General features: G+C 58.7%; 1 protein-coding gene across 3 annotated transcripts in view; it reads right to left on the minus strand.

The window, feature by feature from the left end:
* Nucleotides 1–4,878: 4,878 nt before the first annotated feature.
* TLN1 (talin 1) overlaps nucleotides 4,879–23,885 on the minus strand; it is a 31,451-nt gene continuing 12,444 nt past the window's right edge. For all 3 annotated transcript variants that reach the window (XM_056117077.1, XM_056117076.1, XM_056117078.1), the window contains 44 exons: nucleotides 23,591–23,704; nucleotides 23,389–23,497; nucleotides 23,074–23,282; nucleotides 22,829–22,927; nucleotides 21,504–21,671; nucleotides 20,920–21,214; nucleotides 19,792–19,958; nucleotides 18,825–18,953; nucleotides 18,580–18,696; nucleotides 18,383–18,496; nucleotides 17,992–18,126; nucleotides 17,740–17,868; nucleotides 17,314–17,416; nucleotides 17,020–17,228; nucleotides 16,596–16,715; nucleotides 16,215–16,412; nucleotides 15,725–15,864; nucleotides 15,451–15,544; nucleotides 15,264–15,353; nucleotides 15,060–15,182; nucleotides 14,780–14,923; nucleotides 14,152–14,313; nucleotides 13,792–13,932; nucleotides 13,523–13,704; nucleotides 13,227–13,359; nucleotides 12,831–12,932; nucleotides 12,556–12,726; nucleotides 12,327–12,476; nucleotides 12,128–12,229; nucleotides 11,929–12,048; nucleotides 11,265–11,411; nucleotides 10,976–11,142; nucleotides 10,704–10,887; nucleotides 10,463–10,588; nucleotides 10,219–10,335; nucleotides 7,740–7,925; nucleotides 7,529–7,636; nucleotides 6,938–7,043; nucleotides 6,643–6,767; nucleotides 6,420–6,545; nucleotides 6,071–6,133; nucleotides 5,804–5,986; nucleotides 5,566–5,694; nucleotides 4,879–5,470 (listed from right to left, as the gene is read on the minus strand). In XM_056117077.1, the coding sequence (XP_055973052.1) occupies nucleotides 5,345–5,470; nucleotides 5,566–5,694; nucleotides 5,804–5,986; nucleotides 6,071–6,133; nucleotides 6,420–6,545; nucleotides 6,643–6,767; nucleotides 6,938–7,043; nucleotides 7,529–7,636; nucleotides 7,740–7,925; nucleotides 10,219–10,335; nucleotides 10,463–10,588; nucleotides 10,704–10,887; nucleotides 10,976–11,142; nucleotides 11,265–11,411; nucleotides 11,929–12,048; nucleotides 12,128–12,229; nucleotides 12,327–12,476; nucleotides 12,556–12,726; nucleotides 12,831–12,932; nucleotides 13,227–13,359; nucleotides 13,523–13,704; nucleotides 13,792–13,932; nucleotides 14,152–14,313; nucleotides 14,780–14,923; nucleotides 15,060–15,182; nucleotides 15,264–15,353; nucleotides 15,451–15,544; nucleotides 15,725–15,864; nucleotides 16,215–16,412; nucleotides 16,596–16,715; nucleotides 17,020–17,228; nucleotides 17,314–17,416; nucleotides 17,740–17,868; nucleotides 17,992–18,126; nucleotides 18,383–18,496; nucleotides 18,580–18,696; nucleotides 18,825–18,953; nucleotides 19,792–19,958; nucleotides 20,920–21,214; nucleotides 21,504–21,671; nucleotides 22,829–22,927; nucleotides 23,074–23,282; nucleotides 23,389–23,497; nucleotides 23,591–23,704 (6,162 nt within the window). In that variant the 3' untranslated portion in view covers nucleotides 4,879–5,344. The remainder of the gene's footprint in view (nucleotides 5,471–5,565; nucleotides 5,695–5,803; nucleotides 5,987–6,070; nucleotides 6,134–6,419; nucleotides 6,546–6,642; nucleotides 6,768–6,937; nucleotides 7,044–7,528; nucleotides 7,637–7,739; nucleotides 7,926–10,218; nucleotides 10,336–10,462; nucleotides 10,589–10,703; nucleotides 10,888–10,975; nucleotides 11,143–11,264; nucleotides 11,412–11,928; nucleotides 12,049–12,127; nucleotides 12,230–12,326; nucleotides 12,477–12,555; nucleotides 12,727–12,830; nucleotides 12,933–13,226; nucleotides 13,360–13,522; nucleotides 13,705–13,791; nucleotides 13,933–14,151; nucleotides 14,314–14,779; nucleotides 14,924–15,059; nucleotides 15,183–15,263; nucleotides 15,354–15,450; nucleotides 15,545–15,724; nucleotides 15,865–16,214; nucleotides 16,413–16,595; nucleotides 16,716–17,019; nucleotides 17,229–17,313; nucleotides 17,417–17,739; nucleotides 17,869–17,991; nucleotides 18,127–18,382; nucleotides 18,497–18,579; nucleotides 18,697–18,824; nucleotides 18,954–19,791; nucleotides 19,959–20,919; nucleotides 21,215–21,503; nucleotides 21,672–22,828; nucleotides 22,928–23,073; nucleotides 23,283–23,388; nucleotides 23,498–23,590; nucleotides 23,705–23,885) is intronic.

Genomic DNA, 23,885 nt, shown 5'->3' on the forward strand with positions numbered 1-23,885 from the left:
AACGTTTGCCAGGTGGTTTTTCTGGAGAGGTTTCCGGGTACACAAAGAACCTGGCAGAATCCATGGTCTAATCCTTTGCTTCTCAAACTTGGATCTTAGAACTTCTTATTCTTTTAAATTACAAAGACCCCCCCCCCAAGCTCTTATTGAGGGGGGTTTTGTTTATCAATACTTACTATGTTAAAGTAGAAGCAGAAAAAAATGGAAGCAGAAATTTACATGTTAGTCTTTCTGTTTTAGATTTTTGGGTTACAGGGTTGTGCTCAGGGGTTACTCCTGGCCTTACTTGTGGGACCACAAGTGGTGTTACAGATTTGGCTGCATGCAAGGGAAGCAATTTAACCCATGCACTACATCTCTAGCTCCTGATTTTAACTTAGTAATCTATTAAAAAAATAACAAAAAAAAACAGAGATTGGAGAATTAGTACAAAGGTTTAGGCACTTGTCTACTATATAACTGATCCTCGTTCAAGCCCTGATGTAGCTTATGGTCCCTTGAGCACCACCAGGAGTGGTTCCTGAGCACCTAACCAGGAGTAAACCCAGAGCACAGCTGGGTATACCCTCTCCCCCAAAACACACACACACACACACACACACACACACACACACACATAAACACACATCCTTCAGTTAATGAAAAAATAGAAGTTATTAATACTTAAAAAAATCTCTTTAATATTCTGGCCTAATAGAAGACAATGCGCTTCTCAAAAATCTCCTTGTGGAGCAAGGGATGTGACTCGGTAGAAAACGTGTCTGCATATGTCAGGCTCTGGTTTTACTCCCCAGTGTCTGAGCACATGTATCTACACACACAATTTGTGCTTTTCTGTCTGTTACTGCAAGTCGTGTATCAAGAAAATCCAGTCACACACATATTTGGAAAGTAGCATAGCCTTTTCAGATAATTGTGGCTATTCTTTGATAGCATACTCTGTCTTTTATTTTTAACTTTTAAAGTTAGGAGATGCAAAGTCTGGAACGCCATCCTCAGGCTTTTTAAAGCAAGAGTTCTAACTCTTCGAACTCTCTCCTCCGCTCAGAAGATAGTTTCTTAGGGGTTAGTAACCAGGGAACCTAAAACTGTTATCAGTAACTTCTTTGTGCTGCTTTACATTACAAAGCACTGTTTTGTCAAACACTTGGGCTGGCTCTTTTACCCGGGGCTAATTTTGTAACAACATACATTGCCTCACTGGGCCCCATAGGTCTTCCCAATGCTGACACAATTTGATATAGGTAAAGGTAAAGGCCCTCCCGTTGATCGTCGATTTGCTCGAGCGGGCCCAGTAACGTCTCCATTGGAGACTTTGTTGTTACTGTGTCTGGCATATCGAATACTCTCGGTAGCTTGCCGGGCTCTCCGAGAATTTGATATAGACACATTTAAAATTTATTTAACTCCTTTGAGTCTTTTTGTCATTTTTTTTCTCATTGTAGTCTTCACATCTTCTTATATAAAACAATTTTTCACTTTAGGGGTCTGAGAGAGAACAATGGTGAAGTATATGCTCATCACTGGTAGCACATGGTCCCTTGAACATTGCTGGGTGTGACCCTGAAGATCACCTGAACACTGCTAGGAGCATCCTGGTCTGGAGATGCCTGTGCAGTACAGGGGCGGCCCAGGTAACCCCCTGACATGATGGGTCCATGCAGGACTGATAAGAACCATGGGGAGAGGTGACCCAGATTTCCTGAGCACTGCTTATATGACCACCCTGCCAAAAGTTTCTAATAAAAAACATTTAAAAAAAATCTTTGCTGAGGGTGCCCTGGGGAAGAGGTGGTGCCAGGAATTGAACTTAAGTCTTCTGCTCCAGTTCCCTGAGACATCTCAAAAAATTTTTTTCCCCAATACCATTCAAACTGAGGCCTCACACATGCAAGGGATGTGCTCTACCACAGAGCTCTGTCTCCAACCTGTATAAACATACAAATAAATAAAATAAATAAAATAAAATCACATCTCGGGGGCTGGAGAATATAGTACATCAGGTAAGGCACCTGCCTTGGGTTCAATTTCCCGAACCACATACAGTCCCCTGGGTACAGCTGGGAAAGAGCCCTGAGCAGAGTCAGGAGCAGGCCCTGAAAGCCTCTGGGTGTGGTCCGAAAACCAAAAGCGAGACATAAAGTGAAATATCACATTCCTCAGGGGGCTGGGGTTATGGCTCAAGTGTACATGCCTTGAGATTGGGCACGGCCCCACCACAACAAAGCACATTCTTTAGCATCGAGATTGATTTACACAGAAAAGTCTGGAGCTGGAGAGATAGTACAGCGGTAAGTACTTGCCATGTTCGCAGCAAACCCAGGTTTGATCCCCAGCACCATATATGGTCACCCCAATCCCTGCTGGGTGAGGTTTCCCCACTTACCTCCTCCCAAAAAATTAAACAGAAAACTCTCAGTTTTAGATTTTGCGAAGCTGTGAAACTCATGGTGGCAGACACAAGTTTTCTGAAATTTGAAATTTTTGAAAGCCTGAATCATACAAGAAAAATTGTATTTTCCCTGAAGTGAGTCTCACTTGATTCCCTTTTGAGAAAATATCTGCCAGATATTTCAGTCTGCTAAGCATGCTTTGTCTAGCAGTCGTTCTCCCAAGTTAAATGTGTTGCATGAAGCACACAGCTAATTGGGCTCAGAGCCTCAAGATTAGTTCCCCAAGACAAATGCACCAAGACAAGACAAGAGCCCCAAGACAAGAGCCACCACCAGCTGGGCAGCAGGTGCGGACACAAGCTTCTTGCTTCACAGAGAGCTGAGAGGACTTGCTTATTAAGACTTAACTAAAGTCATAGCTTCTTACTGCCTCATGAAGGCCTTTGATATTTGAGTTTTTTTCTTTTTTTTTTTTGCCTAGTGCTGGGGATGGGATTCAGGGCCTCAAGCCTGTGAGGCTGCCTCTCCATATCATTAGTGCTTAAAAGCATTCTTGGGCAATGCTCTGGCCACCAAGCAGTGCCAGGGATTGGACCTGGACCTCCTGTAAATGATGTGTTCAGCCCCTTCTTTTTAATTTTTTTTTCAGCCCCTTAAACTGAACTTTCTTTGCTCAGAGGATATTCCTTGCTGTGCTCAGAAGTGACCCCTGGTGGTGCTTGGGAGACCATCTGTAGTGCCAAGGATTCAACCAGGGTCCCATTCAAGGATAGTGCCTTACTTCATATACTACCTGGCCCTGTTTAGTTAACTGCTGGCATATATGGAAGTGAATATTTATAATATAGAGGTAATATTAAGTAGTTTGGGCCTTTATTTTGATTTTTCTTAAGGTAATTTTACCCACTAGTGTTTTTTCCTTTTTTGGCTTTTGGGTCACACCTGGGTATTCAAGGCTTACTCCTGGCTCTGCACTCAGATTTCACTCCTGTTGGGCTCAGGGGACCACGGGGTGCCAGGGATCAAACCCGCATTGGCTGCATGCAAGACAAGCACCCTACCTTTTGTATTATCTCTCTGGTCCCCCACTCGTGTTTCTGCAAATAAATGTTTGACACCATACAAAAGGAAAACAATCTTAGTGGTATCATGCAGATGATTTTCTGATTGGGAGCTGGAAATTCCTAAGGAAGTGACAACCATCTTTTTTTGGGGAGGAGAGGTCATGCTTAGCTGTGCCCAGAGATCACTCTGGGCAGGGCTTGGGGGACTGTATGTGGTGCTGAAGCTCGAACCCAAGTTGGCCGTGTGCAAGGCCCTGCCCTCCTCACTGTACTCTCTCCAACTCCTGCGGGCCATCTTTGAAGATGTAAGACTCGAGTGATATTCAAGCCTCTCCCGGCAGAAGACATGTAGACATGTTTGGCCCTAGTGCCTGAGGACTGGGCAGGGAAGCGGACGGAAGCAGTAGCTGGAGTGGCAGCTGCTTGGGCTTCACAGCTGGAAGGCTTCAAATAGTTTGGTCTCCCCCTCAATGGAAGACTTGATCCTCCAGCTCCTCAGCTCGCGCCTGTGTGACACTGAATCCGGGCTGGGAGGACTCTGGCGTGGCCTCCCCAGTCCTCTGTGTCAGAGGTGATAATGCAGCCCTAGCTTCCAGTGCTTAGCACAGGCATGGCTTAGTAAAGATCGAATGAATTAACTACAGGGACAGGCATGATGGTAGGATTCTGGCCCCTTCCCTGAGGGGCTGCCCTGGGGAGTATGTGGTCTTTGCAGTAACTTTCTCTGGTACAATGGCCTTAGTCCGCCCAGTTTCCTGGAGGCAGAAGGTACTTAGAGGATCAGTAGGCAAGTGGCCTTTGGGTTCTACTTGGAATCACACCCTGGGCAAAAGGGTTAGAAAACCACGTAAGGGCACAGTGGCTGAACTTGAGCTGCAGAGCGAGCACAGTGCAGGCAATGGGAGGGTGGTGGATGCACGCGGTACCCACCTTCCTGACTACATTAGCCGCAGCTGCAATATGGTCACCAGCCGAGCTGTGGCCACCAGGGGGCCTCTGCCCAGGACTGACCCTGTCTCACACCTCGGTCTAGTTTTTTCTATTCATTTTCTTCTGCTACTGCTCTAGGCAGATAATGACAAGGCCCAGCAGGGCCTAGGAGTGCCTCATCCCAGCCCACCCCAGCCCACCGGAAAAGTGATGTGAGCAGCCTCAGGGCCAACGGCCTTGACTGAGCCTGTGGCCAGGGACTCCTGTTATCTAACCGGCTCTTTTTGCTTTTGAAGGGCCTGGATTTGCTCATCAACTCCAAGCTGCTCTAAGGAACAGCATGTACCGGGAGTGGCAAATCGCAGCTTCTGTGCCCGCCACAGAAGCATGACAGTGAAGAGTGAAGGTGGAGGTAAAAGCCTGGCAGAGAGGGGACAGTCCGCCCCCACTCCAATGACCATCTCCTCAGGAAGCCGGGCAGAGGTTGGAGGAAGAATCACCTTTATTGGAGCAAAACCTACTCAGAGCCTGTAACACTGCAGCTCCCAAAGGTAGCCAGGGATGGGGGGTGGAGGGAATATTTCCTCTCCCTTGCCCCCCCCCCCCCAAATAAGGACGAGGTGCGGCAAGGCTGGGGAGCTGGCTGGAAGCTGCTGGCAGGGAGCAGCGGGCTGGGGCCCCGGCAGGTTCAGACTGAGGGACAGCAGCTTAATACTCACGGCGTGTTAATACTCTGGGGAGGGGCAGGCACTTAGGGGGCCCTAGGGCATGAAGGCACTTGGGGAGTTGGGGAGCGGGCAAGTGATGTGCAATGGGACGGGCAGGGCCAGCCCCGGGGTCTGGCAGGCACTTTGGGGCGTGCTTGGGTGGGGCGGGGCGGGCCCGGCAGCCCAGAAGGCTTTGGTAGTGGCAGGCACAGTCTCTGGGCTGGGTCTGCGTTAAATAGATGGGGCTGCCCTAGTGCTCGTCTCGAAGCTCCGAGGGCAGGAACTTGTACTGCTGTTGCCGGATCTGGGCCAGCTTCTTCCGCGCCTCCTCCAGCTCCCTTTCCTTCCGGAGCATCTCTTCCTGGGCGGCAATGATCTGGGGGTGGAGGTCAGAGGCTTGGCTCAGCTCGGTGGGGGGGTGGTGGGGGTGGAAAAAGGCCAGGGGCCCTCTGAGGGTCTGGCGTGGCTCACCTGGGCGATGCCTCCCACCATCTTCTCCTTCACCACCACCGTCTCATTCTCTTGGTCCTCAAAGGCCGCTGCTTTCTGGGCTGCCTTCACCAGGTTGTCCGAGGCTCGCTTCACTGCATTGCCCGCCGCCTGGGCACAGATAGAGACGGCGGAAGAGGCTGAGGTTGCAGGGAGGGTCCCGCGGAGAGCCCCTCGACTCCACCCCCTGGCTGCACAGGCTGGGTTGGGACCCGCTCACCTGGAGCCGCTTCATTGCCTCGGAGTCCTGGTCGGCCTTAACCTTGCAGGCCACGAGCAGCTGGGCGGTGGAGGCGGCAACCTGCTTGGCCGACGAGATGAGCTTCTCCTGGCTGGCATGGCCTTGCACGGCAGCATTGGCGGCCTCACACAGATTGTTGGTGGCTGCGGCCACCATACGGGCCTACGGCAGGGAGACAAGATCCATGCCGAGCCCAGGGGCCCAGCCCCACCCCAGCCTGTGACCCCGTGGCTGTTGTACACTCACCGCAGAAATGAGGCCCTGGGACCACTGGCCGTCATCCAGGGCGTTGGCTGGGATGGCGCCCACCTGTGGAGGCAGCAGGTGCATCTGCTTAGATTTGCCCTTGGGACCTTTCTCTTTCTTTTTGGGGGAATTTTTGTTAGGCTGGGTCTGTGCTCAGGAGTGACCCCTGGTGGTACTCAGGGGGACGAATGGGATGCTGGATATTCGAACCCGAGTCAAGGCAAGTGCTTTCAGCCCTGACCCATCTCTCTGGCCCTCAGGACTCTCCCTTCTTAAGTGCCCCAGCCAGCTCCCCTGCAGGGATGAACATCAAAGCTCACGGTGTCCCCCTGAGTATCTCAGTACATACCTTCCCTTGGGCCACCAGCTCCCTCTGAGCCGCCGAGGCAGCCTTTACCAGGGCACTGGTGGCAGCTGCAATGGACTTGGCAGCTTCCAGTATCTGCTCCTCAAAGTTCAAGGACTCATCAGCCTCCTGCAAATGAAAAGGCACGGGTAGAGGAGAGAGGCGGGTCTAGGTGGGGACACCGCGCCCTCTGGGGGGCAGGGACAGGGGTGCCAGGGGGACTAACCTTGGGCTTGGCCCGAGGCTTCAGCTGCTCTAATTTCTTGGCCGCAGCCTCGATGGCCGCTGCAGCTCCCAGGAGCTCATTCTCTGCAATGACTGTGGGGTCCTCCGGGTCCACCCATTCTGTCCCTGGCGGGTTGAAGGGGCAGAGGCAGGGATCAGGGAGTGCAGGGGAGACCTGCGTAGCACAGTTCCTGTCACAGGCCCTGGGCACAGGCTGGCTCAGAGTTGGGCCACCGGCAGAGATCTCCCAGGGCAGGGGTCCCTGCCGTCCCCTCCCCCACTTGTCTGCCCCTCACCCTTCATGGCCTCGGCAGCCTGGATGAGTTCCGTGACCGAACCAGCCACGCGCTTCGAGTGTCCCGTCAGCTGCTGCTTCAGCTCTGGGTTTGGCTTCTGTAGAGTCTGGAGGAAGAGGAGGGGAGGGAGCAGGGACCCTCAGCCCTTCACTTGGACCCTGACCTAGGAAATAGGCCACAACACGCACCCTTCCCAAGACCAGGGCCCACCCCATGCCCCCGCCCGCAGTGTGGCACCCTTTGGGCTTGCAGGGGCAGGAAAGGACACACACAGTGGACACGGCTGGGCCATGTCACTCACCGGCTGACCGGGAGCAAGGACAGTGATGGAACGAGGACAGAGAAGAGATGACGCAGAGAAGGGAGAGGTCAGGTGGAAGGAGAGGAGATAAGAAAGAGAGGTGGAGGTGAGCAGGCTAGCAGAGGTGGGCAAGCAGGACGGGGTCCCAGTGGGAGGAAGACTTGGGAAGCTGAGTGGGGAAGTGGAGGGTGGTGAGGCGGGGAGGGGAGGGAAGGGGGACCCTGGCATGAGAGAGCTGGAGTGCGGCTTGGGGGCGGGCGTGAAGGACAGACAGACAGATGGCGCCTCACCAGGAGCACGTGGTCCAGCAGCTCCAGGTAGCCGTTGGCACACTCCCGGCCATAGTGCAGGGCTCGCAGGCGCACCTCTGGGGCCACTTCAGGATGATAAGCCGCTTCCTGGACCGCAGAGAAGAGGTCAGCTTGAGAACCCCCTGCCCTGCTGCCCTGAAGCTGGCCCCCTGACTCCAGTGCCAGCCCACCCGGCTCCGGGGGCTCTGACCTTGCAGGCCCGGAGCATGTCTGCGATGGCGCGCCGGCTCAGGTTGGCCGTGGCCATGACGTCTTCCTGGCGACAGGAGTTGCCCGCCGCGACAGCCTTGGCTGTTGCCATGGTGATACCCTTGGTCATCCGGATGAAATCCTCTGGGGTTGAGGTCTTGGCGGGTGGCTCAGGGGAACAGAAGACCTGCAGGGGCAGAGACGGTTTTGTTGGGTTCGGTGGGGCGAGGGCCTGCCCGGCTGTGCTTAGGACCTACTGCTGGCGATGCCAGGGAGCAAACTGGGGCCTCCTGAGTGTGAAGCTCCTGTGCTGTCTCCCCAGAGAGCGGCCTGAAACGACACAGCACTCTTGCCATGCGGTCTGTTCCATTCAGCAAGCATTCACTGAATCCTTACGGCAGGCCAAGTCCCAGGAGACATTTGTGCATTTGCAACTTGTGTTCTAGAAGGAAGGTGGCCATCATTTCTGATGAAGCGATGGGGAGAGTTGTTTATTTATTTGATACCAAAAAGGGGCTTGAGAGCTGGGCTTTCATTCCTAAACCATGAAAAAGCTCTGAAAGGCCAAGTGCAAAGGCGGGGCAAGGTGTTGGTGCTTGAGGGAGAATAACAGGCAGGAGGGCATTTTACATAAATGGTTGAGCATGAATCACAGGGAAGTGGAGTGGGAGAGTACCTAGGAATGCTCTGGAGTACAGAGAAGGTGAAGGAAAGATTCTTGAATATCAGCCCAAGGAACTTAAAATTTACATAATATGTAAAAGTTCTAAAAAATATTTTGGTGTTGTTTTTATCCAGAAAGTTCTTAAAGATCAGCTATGTGGGATAGAGAGACTGCTCAGTAGACTGGAGCACATGCTTTGCACACAGAAACCCTGAATCTGAATGTCACTACCATGTGGTCCCTGAGCACCACTGGGGATGACTCTTTTGCCCCAGCAGAGCCAGGAGTAGCCCCTGAGAACTGCTGGGTTTGGACACCCCCTACCCTAACCTCCCCGCCAAAGAAGTTTTCTGGGCTGGAGAATACTATAGCAGGTAAGGCACTTGCCTTTCATGTGGCCTGCTTAGGTTTGATTCCCGGCTCCACTGACCAGATCCAGGAGTGATCCCTAAGCACTGCCATGGATGGCCCAAAAACCCAGTCTACACCCCCACCAATAAATAGATAAATGCTAATTCTGGAACTTAACCCAAACCATGGAGGGTGAGCGTGGAAGCAGGGGAGCTGGGCAGGGGCTAACATATGAGGTAACGAGGACACGAATGACCGGGTGTGTGTGGGATGTGCTGAAAAGGTGCGAGCTTTTGGAAGGGCACCTATGACAAGACTTGCTGGAGGACTTGGGTGTATGGAATGAGAGAAATATTACCGAGAAGGTGAATTTCTGACTTCAGGAACCGAGTCAGGACTACAGGGTGGGACTGTAGTGATGAGGGGATGCTCAGGTCTGGGAGGAAGAAGGCCCAGAGCTCCAATTCGGATTCCACAAAGAGATGGTGAAAACGGGACATCAGAGAGATCAATCTGGGAACCAGAAAGCCAGGTGGGAGAGGTGGGCACGAGAGAGCCGAAAGGCAGCAGGGACCAGGTGGGGACAGGCTCAGAGACCAAGTGAGGCTTTGCTAATGGCATCTGTGCCCCAGTGCTGACAGAGGCGCAGAGGAAGGACGACAGGAGCCTGGGCAGCAGGACCTGGGTGGACTACAGTGACAGAGACAGTGAAGTCACAGGGATAGATCCTGCCATGCACTTGGCACACCAACATTAATGGGAAGGAGCTTGCCGGGTGGGGAGAAGGCCCCAGGCTCCCTCTGCCTCTGCATGTCAGGAGTGAAGTCCAGCAGGCAGCTGGAAATGACTAGACGGGAAACGTCTGGCCCCAGAACCTGCCAGCCTGTCTGAGAAGGTCAGGAGCGAGATTCAACTTGCTCCTCACTGGAACCCAGGAAGAAGGCCGTTGGCACAAAACCAGAAGGGCAATAGATTTTTGGGGATGAAAGTGAGTCTAGGTGAGGACTCCATTGGGGAGAAATGTGTGTGCGAGACTCTGGAGAAAAGCCATGGCTGAAGGGGAGCAGGAATTTCCCAGAGAGGCTTGTTAACAGCCTAATGGTTTGTAAGTGTTTGAGGAAGAGGAGGAGGAGGAGAGTGGAGATGAGGGGGGCTGAGCAGCGCTCGGGATGAAACACTAAGTGAAATGCTGGTAGGAATAAACAGTGGGGAAGGGGGGCCTGAGTTAGGTTCCCGACACACGTCTGGCAATGAGGGAGAGCGAATGTGACCATTGACTTCTTTTGTGGAGGAGGGAAGGCGGTTTTTAGGATCAAACCCAGTACCTCATCCATGGAGAGCGAGTGTGAGATCTACATCCTGGGCTCCCACCACCATCGGGGACTACATGCAAGCTTCCCACTTTTTGTCTGGCACAGGCCCTCTCTGACCTGGTGCTTTCTCCAGTGGGCCCCAGACCACTCACCGCCAGCTCCTGCCGTATGTGCTCTGTGGTGGCCTCCAGGGCCCGCGTGCCTTTGGTGGCCTCATCCTCCACAGCCTTCACAGTCTTCAGCAGGGACGTCACATTGGTCACCATGACCTGTGGGCATGGGGGTAGAGCAGGGTGTGTGGGGGGGGGAGGCATTTTGTTAAGGAACGGGAGTTAGTGCATCAGTGAGTCGCTGTCAGAGCATCAGGCACCCGATGCTGCTCCCAGTCCCTCCCACCTTGGCAGAATTCTTGAGCTGCCACACGGCAGGGTCATCTCCAACTTTGCCGGCCGCGGCCTTGGTGGCGCTGATGAGGTCTCCCAGGGCCTTGGCCACGTCCTTCACTGCATTGATCAGCACCACCTGTGTGGGAAGAGGGGCGGCTGCAGTCTGCAGGTGGCTGGGGGTGGGGGTGGGGGGCAGTGTGCAGGGGCACAGGAAGTGGTTTGGGTCAGAGGGAGGGATGGAGGGTGGCTACCTGGGTCTCGGGGTCCTCAGCGCCCAGGCTGGCGGCCCCCAGCTTGACCACATCGGCGAGGCGGGTGATGGTGGCCACAGACGACTGGGCTGCCTGGGCCAGCTTCTCCTGGCTCCCGGCCGCGTTCTGCACCAGCACTTTCGTGTCTTCCACAAGCACCTTTGCCGTCTTCAGGATGCCCTCCCTGGGGGTGGGGGCACCGGCACGTCAGTTCTCCCCAGGCCTCCTGGGCGCCCCTGCCCCCGCCTCCTCTGTCCCTCAGCCCCCCTCACCGGTGGTCGGCGAATGTCTCGGTGCCCTCACGGTTGAGTGTGCCGGCCGTGGCGAACATGATGGTGGTGTCAAGGTCAGCGATTATGCCTGACACGGCGCTGGCGGCCGTGATGCAGGCCTGCGTGCCTCGGTTTCCAGCCTGCAGCGCGGCCAGCACATGGGAGACCTGCGGCAAGGGTGGGAGGATCAGGCGGGGGGGGGGGGGGGGGCGGAGGGCAGCCTTGGGGAAGGGACAGGGGAGAAGGGCAGAGTAAGGGGGGGATGGCTCCAGGGTGGGAGTGTGGTCACCTTCTCCGAGACTCTCCGGGCACACTCGATGAGCTCCTTCTTGGTGTAGGCATCACTGGGGCTGCACTGCAGGGCACCTGCCTTGGTGACCAGAGCGGCACAGCCGTGGCCCAGCTCCTGGACCCGGTGCTTGATGTGGGCGCCAATCTGTGGGTGGGTGGAAGGGAGAGGGTTTTCTCCAGGAGGCACGAACCACCTCCACCGTGCTGGGAGCAGGTCAGCAAAGAACAAGTGTTGTGGATTCCAGGGGACCCACACAGAAGGCTCTCCCTGCCTTCAGGCAGGGGGTCAGCGTCCATAGATGGGGGACAGCATACACCAAGGGGGTGCGGGCTACAGCAAGCATGGGTGGGGTGGGGAGCACTGGAATTGGAGGATCATGGATGAGAGAGTGCAGGGTTTGGAGTTGGGCTGAGACCCAGTCACTGGCCTTCCTGGACAGCCAGGTTCTTAGGGAATGAAGACGAGCTCTGAGGTCACTCCTGATGGGGGTCCCTATGTGGTGCCAGTCATCCAGGCTGACCACACATGAGGTGAGTGTCCTGCCCAGGGAAGTACAGCTCCTTCCCTTCTTGAGGGAAGCCACCCCGTGGCAGGGCAGTGGGGACGAGGAGCACGGCAGAGGCGTGTACCAGGGGAAGGGGCAGGGCGCTGCCCTGGTTACCTCTTCATTTTCAGCTGCCACCGCGGCAGGCTTGGCTTGTGAGGCCAGACGGCCATAGTCACTGGTCAGCTGGTTAGCGAGGGGGCCCAGCTCCTCAGGGCTGGTGTTTGACTTGGTGACCTGGTAGTGGAGGTGAAGCGCTGAGCCACATGGAGCTCTCGGGGGCCAGCCAGCCCTCCGGCTCTTTACGCCGACTCACCATCTCCTGAACAGTGACGGCAATGGCCTTGGCCGTGCGCACCATCGTGGTCTGGTAATCCACAAAAGAACCTTCCGGCTCTCCCATGGGTCCTTCATCTAACTGAGGGGGTGGACAGGGGCAGGGGGCAAGTCCATCAGGGGCTCTGCCACACCATGCGGAGACCCTCCTGTCCACCCCCACAACCCCCACATCTCACCTGATTGATGGCCTGAGTGATGGAGTCCACCATGCCCCCCACCACCCCAGCGGCACTGGCCGCCTCATTAAGGGTCGTGGTCAGGTCCTCGACGGCCTCGGTCATCATCTGCACGGCCTCCTCCAGGGCCTCCTGGGTGTGGGCTGCTTGCTGTGGGGGCAGAGTGAGGTGGGGGAGGGTGCCCTGGCGCTCCCACCTCTCCCCGCTCCCTCGCCCGGTCCCTCAGTACCTTGGGGTTCCCGCCTGCCTCCTTGGCAGTGTACAGCAGCTGCAGGGCCGACTCTGCCAAAGTCTTGGTCTGGTCCAGCAGCGCCATCTGCTGTGGGTGGCTCAAGGTCTTGGAGGCGGCACCCACTGCGGCCAGGGTGAGTGGCTCGAAGTACTGAGCCATCTGGGATACCTGAGGCATGGGAGTGGGGTAGGGGGTCAACAACGGGAGTCGCTGCTGACCCACGCTCACCCGACCCGCCAGGTACCGCACGCCACCCTGCTCTTCCCTGGTACCTTGTGGCCCAGCTGGGAGGCCTCGGCCCGGGCGGCACTGGCCAGCGGCTCGATCAGGTGGGAGATCTCCTGCACGGCTGTGAGCATCTGCGTGTGCAAGGCCTGAGGAGGAAGCAGAAGTGAGACTCCGCTGGCACCAGCACCAGGAGCCTCCCCTGAATGACTCTCGGGGGCCCAGCCCTGATCCCCAGTCTGTTATCTCCTTGCTTCTTCCCTAGAATCCTCTTTCCTGCACACCTCTTTTTTTTTTGGGGGGGGGGTAATAGGGTGACTGGGGCCACACCCAGCTCTGCTCAGACTTACTCCTGGCTCCATTCTCCAGGATCATGCCTGCTGGTGCTCGAGGGGCCAAGGCAAGCGCCCTGCCCACTGTGCTCTCCCTCGCCCTCCCCTTACCTCCTGAGAGATGCCCTCGCGGGGAGCCAGCTGCTGGCTGACCGCAGCCAGGGAAGCCTGGTCCAGGTCGCGTAGGCAGCTGTTCAGAGCTGCGATCGCCGTCTCACACTCCAGCTGCCCTGGGGCCTTGTCCCTGCGGACACATCACAGGCTCCAACAGAGGCTTACCGCACTGCCCACATCCTGCCCAGCCTAGACAACCGCTGGCCTTTCGCACAATCCCATCTTATACTCCCTCTCCCCCCCACTGCTCTGGTAACTCCCGTCTCACTATCCCCTCCCCCTCCCCAATACACCTCATGCTCGTGATCAGCTTCTTGATGGAGTCAGAGACTGTCCGGGAGTGACCGGCCAGCACCGACCAGCGTGGAGGGTCCCGGGGATTGACGGCCAGGGCCCGGGCTGTCTGGATGAGGCCCCCAGCACTCTCCAGCATGGTTTTGGCAGAGATCACGATGGGCTCCATAGCCGCGCGGCCCTGCCAAGGGCGGGGGGGGAAACAGGGCAGGTGAGTGTCAAGACTACGGGCGGGGGCAGCTGAGATGAGGGTCTCACTGGGCCTCACCTCGGGACTGATCTGGGCCGGGACGCTGGAGAACTCGGGGTTGGATGCGAAGGCGCTCAAATTGTCCACAGCCTCCAGCAGAGGGGCAGTGGCCGCACGGCACTGGGCGCGATTCTCCTCAGTGAAGGCCCCGTCCAGCGCCTGGCAGGGCCATGACAGGGACCTCAGGGCGGGCACGGGGTGCAGGGTAAAAGTTCGTGTCTCCATCCCGGGTGTAAGCAGGGGGTAGAGTGTGGGGGATGAATGTGTGGGAGAGGTTTGGGCAGAAGGGCTGTGGGCGGCCCATTGCCTTAGGGAAGGGGCCAGGGCTGTGGGGGTGGGAGCTGGGTGGCCAGAGGCTGGGAATTCAAAGGCAGGAACCTTGATGGTCTTGACAAGGTTGGCAGTGCTGTTGGCCACCTCCTTGGCCGACTGCACAAACTGCCGCTTGGCTGTGGGGTTGGTGGTCCGGGCTGAAGCCAGGCGACAGCTGTTACACAGCGCTGACGTGTGCTTGGCCACAATGGTGGCTGCGGAGAGCACCTGAGGAGATGAAGGAGTTAGCGGCCCCGATGAGGGCAGGTGGACAGGCAGGCAGCTCTCAGGAGGAAACGCGTGGCAAGTGGGGTAGGGCGGGGCAGAGAGGGGGCACGGAAATGAACACCTCTGGATGGTTGGCTGGGAAAGACAGGCGTTTGGCCGGGGAAACGGGCCGCGGAAGTGGAGCTACTGAGAAACAAGACTCCACGAGAGGCTGAGAGGGGCCCGCAAGGGAGAGGCCACTCAGACCCTGACAGCACGGGGCAACAGGACAGGGGACGATGGTCTTCCGGAGGAGACGAGTGCGGACGGAGAGAGAGGGGTCCCTGTCTATGCCTGGCCCACTTGGCGCCCGCCTCCCCCGCATCTCTCCCTGTCCCCCACCCCACCTGCCCCAATCCCCAGGGTCAGTCCACCCAATCTGGTCTGCCTCCCTCAAACTTGTCCTGGCTCCTGCCCCCCGCATTACCTGGGCCTGGGTGCAGCCCGGCTCTCCCAAGCTCTGGCAGGCCATTTGAATGGCCTGGTTGGCGCGGGCAAACTGGGTGGGCTCCACTAGTCCCTGCTGTCCAGCTTGGCTGTTGGGGTCGGAGACGCCCACCAGGTAGGCGGCCTGCAGAGAGAGAAGAAGCGGGCATGAGGAGGAAGGGGTGTGACCCTGCACCCGGGAACTGAGCAGCTGACCGTGGGGACAGGGAGCGGGAACAAGTGTCCTTAAGAGGAAAGGGACGCGGGGGCTGGACAGTCACCTGCGCGGCTGCCTCGGTGAAGCCACACAGGGCCTTGGAGGCTGTGGCGATGGCCTCCCCAAACTCGGGCAGGTTCCCGTTCTTGGCGTTTTGCGAGATGCCCGTCATGGCCTCCCCCAGCACCTGTGGAGCGGAGACCATCGGCAGTCAGGGGTTCGCCCAGCCCATCTACCCTCACTCCTCCCTCAGCGGGACCCGACCCACCTTTGAGTTCTCCATGACGCTGTCCAGGCAGCCGAAGTAGGACATGTCGTTGATGGGCTGCACTGGGTTCTCCAGCAGTTCTCGGACAGTCTGCGGAGGGGGCAGGGGAAGGGAGAGTCAGGTCCCCCTTTCCCTTGCCCGCCGGGCCAGGACACCCCCAACAGCCCTGGGCCTGTCCCATGCGCACCTCCAGCTCCCGCAGGGCATTATCACACTCCTTCTGGCCTGGGGCCTGCTGGGTGCACATGGTGATGAGCTGGTTGATGCTGTCGGTGACGGCTCTGGGGGACAGGGAGTCAAGTAAGCAGCTGTCTGGGGCCACCACACCTGCTGCCTACAGGGGGGCAGTCTTGAGCTCTTTCTCCTTTGTCTGGGTCCCCTCCCGAGATGGGGGCCTGATGGTGACATGCCCGCCCAGCCTCCCCGACATTCTAGACTTGGGCTTCCCGGCCCCTGCTGACCGGGCAGCTGCTGCCAGCTGAGTCTTGAGGTTGGGGGCAGCAGGGTCTGTGGACAGGGCCTTGGCCGCCAGCAGAAGCTTGCTTGAAGACATGGAGATGCCCTTCAGGTTGGACACAACCTGCGCCCGGTCCTCCTGGCTCTGTGGAGGGTGAGAAGGTCAGCACATGGCTCAGTTCCTCCTTCTCTGTTTCTGAGAGGAAGTGGCTTTGCCCATACACTCAGGGACTCCTGGAGACTGGGCAGTGGAGGTCAGGGCCGCAGCATGCAGCTGTGTTGTGCCGGATATGTGTACCAGCCCCTGAGCCTCTCCCTTTTCTGGTCACACCCAGCGATGTTCAGGGGTTACTCCTGGCTCTGCACTCAGAAATTACTCCTGGCAGTGCTTGGGGGACCATATGGAATGCTGGGAATTGAACCCGGGTTGGCTGTGCACAAAGCAAACGCCCTCCCTGCTGTACTATCACTCTAGCCCCCCGAGCCTCTCCATACTGGCGCCTGTGCTGCCATCTCCACGCCAGCCTCCAGGAAGGTGCTGAAGTCCTGTCCAAAGCGGCCCGAGGCCCGCGCCAGGTCCTGCGGGGTGCCTCGAGAGGCCTGCACCAGCTCCGTGGCGGCCTGGTTCAGCCCTGCGGCAGCTTCATTCAACCGGCTCTGAGCTTCCTGGAAGGTCCCAGTGCTGGGGGGCAGCTGTGCGGTGGGAGGGGAGCGTCAGAGGCAAGAACAGGAAACAAGGGGTGGGGGGAGAGCTCAAGGAAGAGGGGACATGAAGGGGGAAGAGGGGGGGCGTACAAGGGGGAAGTCCCAGCAGCGGGGGGCAGGGGGACCCTAGCGGGACGGAGGAGCCGCCCCACCACCGGCCTAGCCTCCTACCGAGTCGCTCAGGAGCCGCTTGCTGGCGTCGCCCACGGCCCTCAGGGCATTGTCCACATCGCGCTGGCCCGGCAGACAGCTGACACAGCGGTTCAGAGCCTGGGTCACTGCTTTAGCCACCTGAGGAAGGACAGGGATGGGGGAGGAGTTGCCAAGATGGAAGCACTTGGGGGGACTTTCCCCTCTGCCGCGGGGCCATGGGAGACAGGATGGCCACTGCCTTAGGAGGGGCAAGAAGGGAGGTGCCAGGCACCACAGGCTGCAGCTGTAGTTACCAAGTGTGTGGCCAAACTTCCCAACCCTGGGCGCTGAGGTGGCCCCTCAGCAGGAGAGAAGAGGGGAGGGCTCAGAGCAGGCAGGGAGGGAGGTGACTGACACAGCTCTGAGGAGGGCAGAGAGTGGCTCCTCCTGACCCCGGACTGACCTGGGCGAGTCGCTGTTGGCTCTCGGGGTCCCCTGGCCGGCCGGCTGCCTTTTTCGCCTCCTCCAGGAGACTATTGGCCTTGTCCAGCACATCACTGGCCGTGTCGAGCACGATGGCCTGCACCGCAGGGTCGGATGACAGGGCTGCAACACCCCTTGCAGCCTGGGCCAGGGCCCGCAGACCCGCTGCCACGTCCCGAGCAGCAATGCCTGGGGAGAACGGAAATGGGGAGTCAAGAAGCCGACTCGGATCTGAGCCCCCGGGCGCACCCCCTCCCAGGCCCTGCTCACATACCCGCGTAATTCTCGTTGCCCTGGGCGACCTCTCCCAGCAGCTGGGCAATGGCGGAGCTCACAGCCTTGGTGCTGGTGCCCAGATCCTGGGCACATTTCTCCATCTAGGGGTAGAAGGGGGGACTCAGGGGCTCTGGGGCTAGAAGACCTGGGGAGAGGGAACCTGAGAAGTGGCTGGGGGTGGCCATCTCTGGGGGGGCACAGCAGAAGGGTGGCTTTGGGGTTCATGGAAGGGCGAGTGCGGTACGGGGGCAGGGGAGATGGCTCAGAGAGCTGGGCCCCAACCCTGGCACTGTGTGATATTCTGGGCATCCCCTATGTGCCCCCACCAAAAAAAAAAAAGAAAAAGAAAAAGAAAAAAACCAAAAAACCAAACCAGGACCACGGCGCGTGGCCCCTGAGCAGAGGGACCACAAAGGAGACTCACCGTCTCCCCCGGCAAGGGTCTCAGCTTGCCGTCCCGCGCTGCTGCCTTCACCTCCTGCAGGTCCCGCTCCAGATTCTGTACCACACTCAAAGCCGAGTCCATCTCCAGGGGCCCGCATGCTTCTTGAGCCTATAGCAATGTGGGGGCGCAGGGTGGGGGCGGGCGTCAGCTGAGGTCACTCCTCACGGGGTTCCCTGTCGCCCCAGGATGCCGCCCTACCCCTTCCACGGAGAGCACCGCCGGCTCCCTTACCTTCTGGGCTGCGGTGCGGAGCTCCGCCAAGGCGGTGCCGAGGTTCTTGGCACACTGACTCAGCTGCATGGCTGAGGCCTGGTCCTGAATGGTGGGCACGGAGGCCTTGGCAGCTGCCACCATCTTCCCGCCTGGCTGTTGGGGGATGAGAGGGCAGATGAGGCGTGTGCCCCCCCCCCCCCCCACACACACACACTGGGCTGGGCTGGGAATGTGGGGGCGGGGGGGCCGGGGCATTGTGGGGAATGGATGTGTGGGGCCCTGGGGCTTGGGACCAGGCAATGGGTGACTGGCAGGGAAATTCGGTAATGGGGAAGAGATCTGGGGGAGGGGGGTAGGTCTTCAGAAGGGATAAGGGTAGGGTATGAGAGGCGGGGAGGGAGCGTCTTGCCTGCAGGAAGCTCTGGCTGGCAGCGATGAGGGCCAGCTGTGCGCTGGGGCTGTCGGGCTGGGCTTGGCTGCCTCGCACACCCTGCACCAGCAGCGGGATCTGCTCAGCCACGGCCTGCGGGGACAGAGATCTGTGAGACGTTGTACCTGAGAGGTGAGTGGCAGCCTCCTCCTTCTCTCGGCCGCCGTGGAACTCACCTTGCAGCTCTGTGCCAGCAGGGGCTGGGGTCCCGCAGATGCTTTGGGGGCGGCAGTGGCGTGCTGGGCAGCAGCGATGGTCTGTGTAGCCGAGGCGGCCGCCTGCTTGGCTGCATGCTGGGAGCACGAAGAGTTGTCAGCAAGGACCCCACTGACCTTGCCAGGCTGCCACCACTCTCCCCACACATCTCTCCCGCCCGGGCAGCCTTGTGTTCTCTGGCTCCTGGGGCACCCTGTGGCCTCACCTCCAGGCGCTGCACCAGCTTCTTCTTGATGGCGTTCTGCGCGGCCGCATTGGTGGCCATGCGCAGGCCCTCAGCAGCCTCCCGCAGCCGCTGTTGCTGCTCCTCACTGTCAGGGTTGGCGGCGGCGCCCTGGGGATGGTGGGGAGACCCGTAACCACCCAGAAGCCCTGCCCCACAGAGGCTCTGGGACTGTGGACTTCTTTCCTGTATACACTTTTTTTTTGTCATACCCTGCAGCAGTGCTCTGTGCTTTCTCCTGGCTCTGCACTCAGGGATCACTCCTGGCAGACTCTGGAGACCACATGGGGTACCAGGGATAGAACCTGGGTTGGCCTCGTGCAAGGCAAACACCCTACTTGCTGTACTTGCTGTACTATCCTACTGCCCCTTTCTGACGCCTATCTTCCCCCTGACCCTGTCCCATGAAGAAGCCTTGGTTCCCCCGCCCCGCCCACACTGCGATGCTGAAATCTCTCCCTCCACTCCCCACACAATTGGGGGTAGTGCAGGAACACAGAAGCAGGGGGCCTGTTACTCCTGCCAACTGAGGAGCCTCCTAGAGGGAGCCCAGGGGTCTTTTGGCTCCTTGCTGATGGTCTTTAGTCCCCTGCAGTCTCTGTACTGTGAGCGGGGACAGCTTGGATTGCATGCTTTTGTGCATGGGTGACACTAGGAAACCAGAGATCCCAGGGGAAAGCAGGGCACAGAAGACAAGTGGACCCTGGGCTTAGAGGGCAAATATGGCAGCCTGTGCTCCAGGAGCTGCACGGGGTCACCTGCAGCCTCGGGTCACAAGCCTTTCCTCGGTGTGCCTATAATTGTTCTCTTGCATTTTCTGCGTTTGCTGGCTCCCCTACATCAGACGGACCCTCACGGCTCAGTGTGTGTGTGTGTGTGTGTGTGTGTGTGTGTGTGTGTGTGTTTGTGGTGGGGGGTGGGGGGGGCGTCTGTGCAGAAGCCTCTGTACCTTGGCAGCCTCCACCATCTTAGCTGTGGCATCAGCCAGGATCTTGGCAGCACTTAAGAGCTTGCGGGAGTTCTCCAGGTCACTCTCCCCCTCGGCGTCGGCCTTGATGGCATTGACCAGGTCTGAGGTGGCTTGGGCCAGGATTCGGGCCTGCCGTACCATCTCCCCTGAGAAGATAAGGCATGGTCAGCAGAGGGAGCTGGTGATTGGGGAGGGGGTGGGACATGGAGTGGGGTGGGAAGTGGCTCCCCCTCCAGAGAGCTGTTAAGGAGCGCAGAAGAGTGAGGGCTCCTCCAAGGGGCTTCCCTGGAGTCACTGCATGCTTGGGGTCATGGAGATGAAGAGGCTGACCTTGGGCCTTGGGAGAGAAATCAGTCAACAACTGGTTATCTCTTTTCTGCGGAGGCAGTGTTTGGGCCATGCCTGGTGGTGCTTAAGGGCTATTCCTGGGCTCTGCTCAGATGTGACCTAGTGCTCAGGGGACCATATGCAGGGCTGGGACAGACCCAGGAAGGGCCCCTCCGCTGGGCATCTTTTGTCCGTGGTCACAGGGGAGAGATGCTCTTGGTGAAGGCTTTTGGGGGTGATGGGGTCAAGTGGACCAAGAAGCCTATTTCTTGTTTCAAGTTTTATCCCGTTCATTTGTTTTAGAGATAGAATCAGGGACTCGCTCATGCAAAACAAGTGCTCATTACTGAGTCAGTCCCGCTCAAGAAGGCCATTTCTTCTTTCTGTTCGTCTGTTTTTGTTCTGGGGCCACACCTGGAGGTACTCAGGGCTCACTCCTGGCCCTGTGGTCATTCATAGTGGTACTCAAAGGATCTTATGGAGTGGCGGGGTTCAAACCAGAGCCAGCCACGTGCAAGTACCTTAGCCCCTGTATGTTCTCTCTGACCCCTGACGCGGCAATGCCACTCTCCATTCCTCTTCATGTGTAATCTTGGTATAACTTGTAAGTGTGCCAAGAAGGGTAGGGTGGGGACCACATTCTTGTTTTACCAACAAGGAGTTGAAAGTTCAGCGACTAAACACCCACATCAGCCAAGCTCAGCAGGAGGAAGTGGGTCTGCAGGGAATGTCCAGTGGGCCTAGGGCAGCTGGGGTGGGGGGCAAGCGGGGTGTGCTTACCAGCATCGCCCATAGAGCTGAAGATGTTCTCGGTGACGGTGAGGATGGTGTCTGTGGCCTGGTCATAACGGCCAGCTGGCCCCAGTCCTGTGGCATGGGCCCTCACGTGCTGTAGCAGCTCGTTCAGGGCCTGGGTGACCGCGGTGGCGGCCGCCCCCACGCCCCTCAGCAGCTGCGCGTCTTCGGTGGCTGCTTGCGAGGCTGACACACAGCCCTCCACCGCCTTGGCCACCAGGCGGCCAGCCTCCACCAGCTGCTCCTGGCACACAGGCGAGCTGATCGTAGGCGCCACCACCTGCAGGCAAACTGCGTGTTGGCAATGCAGGTGAGGGGAAAGAGGTGGGGGTGGGTCTCGGGAGTCTGAGAGGTAAGAATGAGAGGCCTGGGGTTGGGGAGACGGCGCCAAGGGCTGGGGCACACTTCTCATGAGGTTTGAGTTTGATCCTTGGAACCACATCCCCCACCGCAGCACTCCTGGGCAAAGCAACGAATCTCCAGACTCGTGTAGCCAGGCCAAGTGCCTCTGGGAGTGGCTCCCTGATCCCTGAACACCCTGAGGAGGCTACAGTGACCTGGGGGCTCACCTTGGTACAGGCTACCAGCTGGGAGGTGGACAGGGCGCACTGTGTTGCTGCAGCAATGACCTGGGTCTGCAGGCCGGAGTCCTCAGTCCTCTGGGCCACGCTCTTGGCCTTGAGGACCAGGGCAGCGGCGGCACTGGCCACGGCCTTGGCCAGCTGCATCAGCACATCCTGTGAGGAAACAGTGGTTGGTGGCGTGCCCTGGGCCACAAGGGGGCGCGGCACCCGAGGCCCGCTCAAAGGCACAGCTGTTTCATTATTCCCACGGGCACCAATCACAGGACAGGGTGAGAGAAGCCACCACAACCTATGCGAAGCCCCTTGCCTCGAGCACCCAGTAGGCCAGCACCCACACCCGGGAACAGACCCACACCCAGAGACAGAGCCTACACCACCGGGGAGAGGCGTGAGGCGGATACACTCGCCGGCCACGGGGAGGAGGGAGGGAGGCGAGAGGAGGGGGGAGTCCTCCCCGCCTCAGCTTCTTCTCTCCAGGTCTCCAGCTCCTCTTGGCTGAAGTCCTGGGAGCCAACTCCGTGGACTAGCTGCTCCCCCTTCCCTGTGCCTTACACCCCTGCCTCATCTCCCAACTGGCCTCGCTCTCCCGGGCAGAGGCACCGAGACGAGTGTATGCGGCTCAAGAGAGGACAGAGCTGGGCAGGCCCAGGCCAGAGGCCGTTACCGTGGGGGGATCGGGGGGAGATCGAACCCCAGCCCCTCTGGGTGCACATATCTGCGTGGGAAATGCAGGATGACAAGTCAGCGGAGGAAAACGGCACAGGGTGGAGAGGGGGAGGCTAGAGGAAGAGTGGCGTGGTCCTTAGGTGACTTGGTCTGAAGCAGCATGTGTCTACCGGGGCCATATGGTATCCGGGACAGTGCAAGGGTGCTGCAAGTGACAACTGCGAACATGGGGGAGGGGGACACAGAAGAGACTGGGGTGGGGGCACACAACCGGGAGAACAAGGAGGCCACAGGAAGGAAACAAGGTATGAAGGGCATCACGGTTAGGAGAAGGCTAAGACACAGGGGACTTGAGTACTGCAGGGGGTTCCATGAGGCCCTCAAACTGGACGGGGACGACAGGGCAAAGCTGACAGGGGGTTAAAAAACACCAGCAATGTGGGCTGAGGGGGAACAGTAGGACAGCTCTGGTTGCAGGGGCTCTGAATCCTCGTTCCCCTGCAACTGGGGGACCCCTGGGGCTGGCGAGGAGAGCTGTGCTCAGTCCATGGGAACAGGGCTGGGAACTGGATTCAGGATCAGGTCACCTCCTAGAAGCTGGAATTCTGGGGGGTAGAGTGGGTGGTGGTGGTGGGGTCACCAACCTGGAAGTGGGGGTCAGTGTCACTCTCTCCAATCTGCTGCAACAGCTCCCCGCTGGCCTGGCCCACGTTCCCAGCGGCCTGCAGCAAGTTCTGCCGGGGCTGTGGAGGGGAGGGAGGCCAGTGAGGGGCAGGCACGACCCCCTGCTGACCCACGTGTCCCGGGGCTCCATGCTACATTCCACATTGGATCCTGGGCTCGGTCCCCTCTCTTTACACCCCCTTGGCACCGCCCCGGGGCCCCTGACCTCGGCGCTGGCGGGCTGAGCACTGCGCAGCAGCTCGGACACGGCCCCTGCCAGGCCCTTGGCGGCCTGCAACAGTGGCCGCCCGCTGCCCCCCTCGTCCTCCAGCAAGGCGGCCAGCAGCTTCACGCCACGGGACATCTCGGTCAGGTTGGAGGAGATGGTGGTGACGGCGCAGCCCACAGCCGTGTAGTCGGTCTCGGCGGGGTCCCCTGCAGCAGAGGGACGAGGAGAAGGGGCAGAGGGTGAGGGCCAGGTCTGTGGGGCGGAGACCTGGGCTGCTACCCGCCCCGCTGAGCCCACCCGGTCGGCCCCTACCAGCCGTCAGGTTCACCACGGAGGCGGTGCCAGCGGTGATGGCGTCCACCTGGGAGTGGATCTCGTGCTTTGACTCGTCCATCTTGTTCTTCCGCCAGGCCTTGGAGGCCTGTGAGCAAGAGGGGCCCACGTCAGGCTCAGCCCTGGCTCAGGGTCTCAGGCCCCCGCCCCTCCCTGAGGCCCAGGGCCTGTCTGCACTCACAGCGTCCTGGCCCAGGGGCGGCAGTGTGTCGAAGTCATCCAGCGTGGCCTGGGCGGCCTGCACAGCCTGCATGCTGGAGTTGATGGTTCCCGTGAGCGCCTGCTGGGCGGAGGTCTGCAAGGCCGAGAGGGCAGGTCAGAGGGGCAGAGGGACTGGAGTGGTAGGACAGCAGGAAGGGCGCTTGCTCTGCATGCCACTGAGCCAGGTTCGATCCCAGCATCCCATGGGATTTCCCTGAGCCTGTCAGGAGTGATTCCTGAGTGCATGAGGCAGGAGTCAGCCTGGAGCACTGCTG

This window comes from Sorex fumeus, unplaced genomic scaffold (genome assembly GCF_029834395.1).
Source record: "Sorex fumeus unplaced genomic scaffold, SorFum_2.1 ptg000034l, whole genome shotgun sequence".
NCBI classification, from domain to species: domain Eukaryota; kingdom Metazoa; phylum Chordata; class Mammalia; order Eulipotyphla; family Soricidae; genus Sorex; species Sorex fumeus.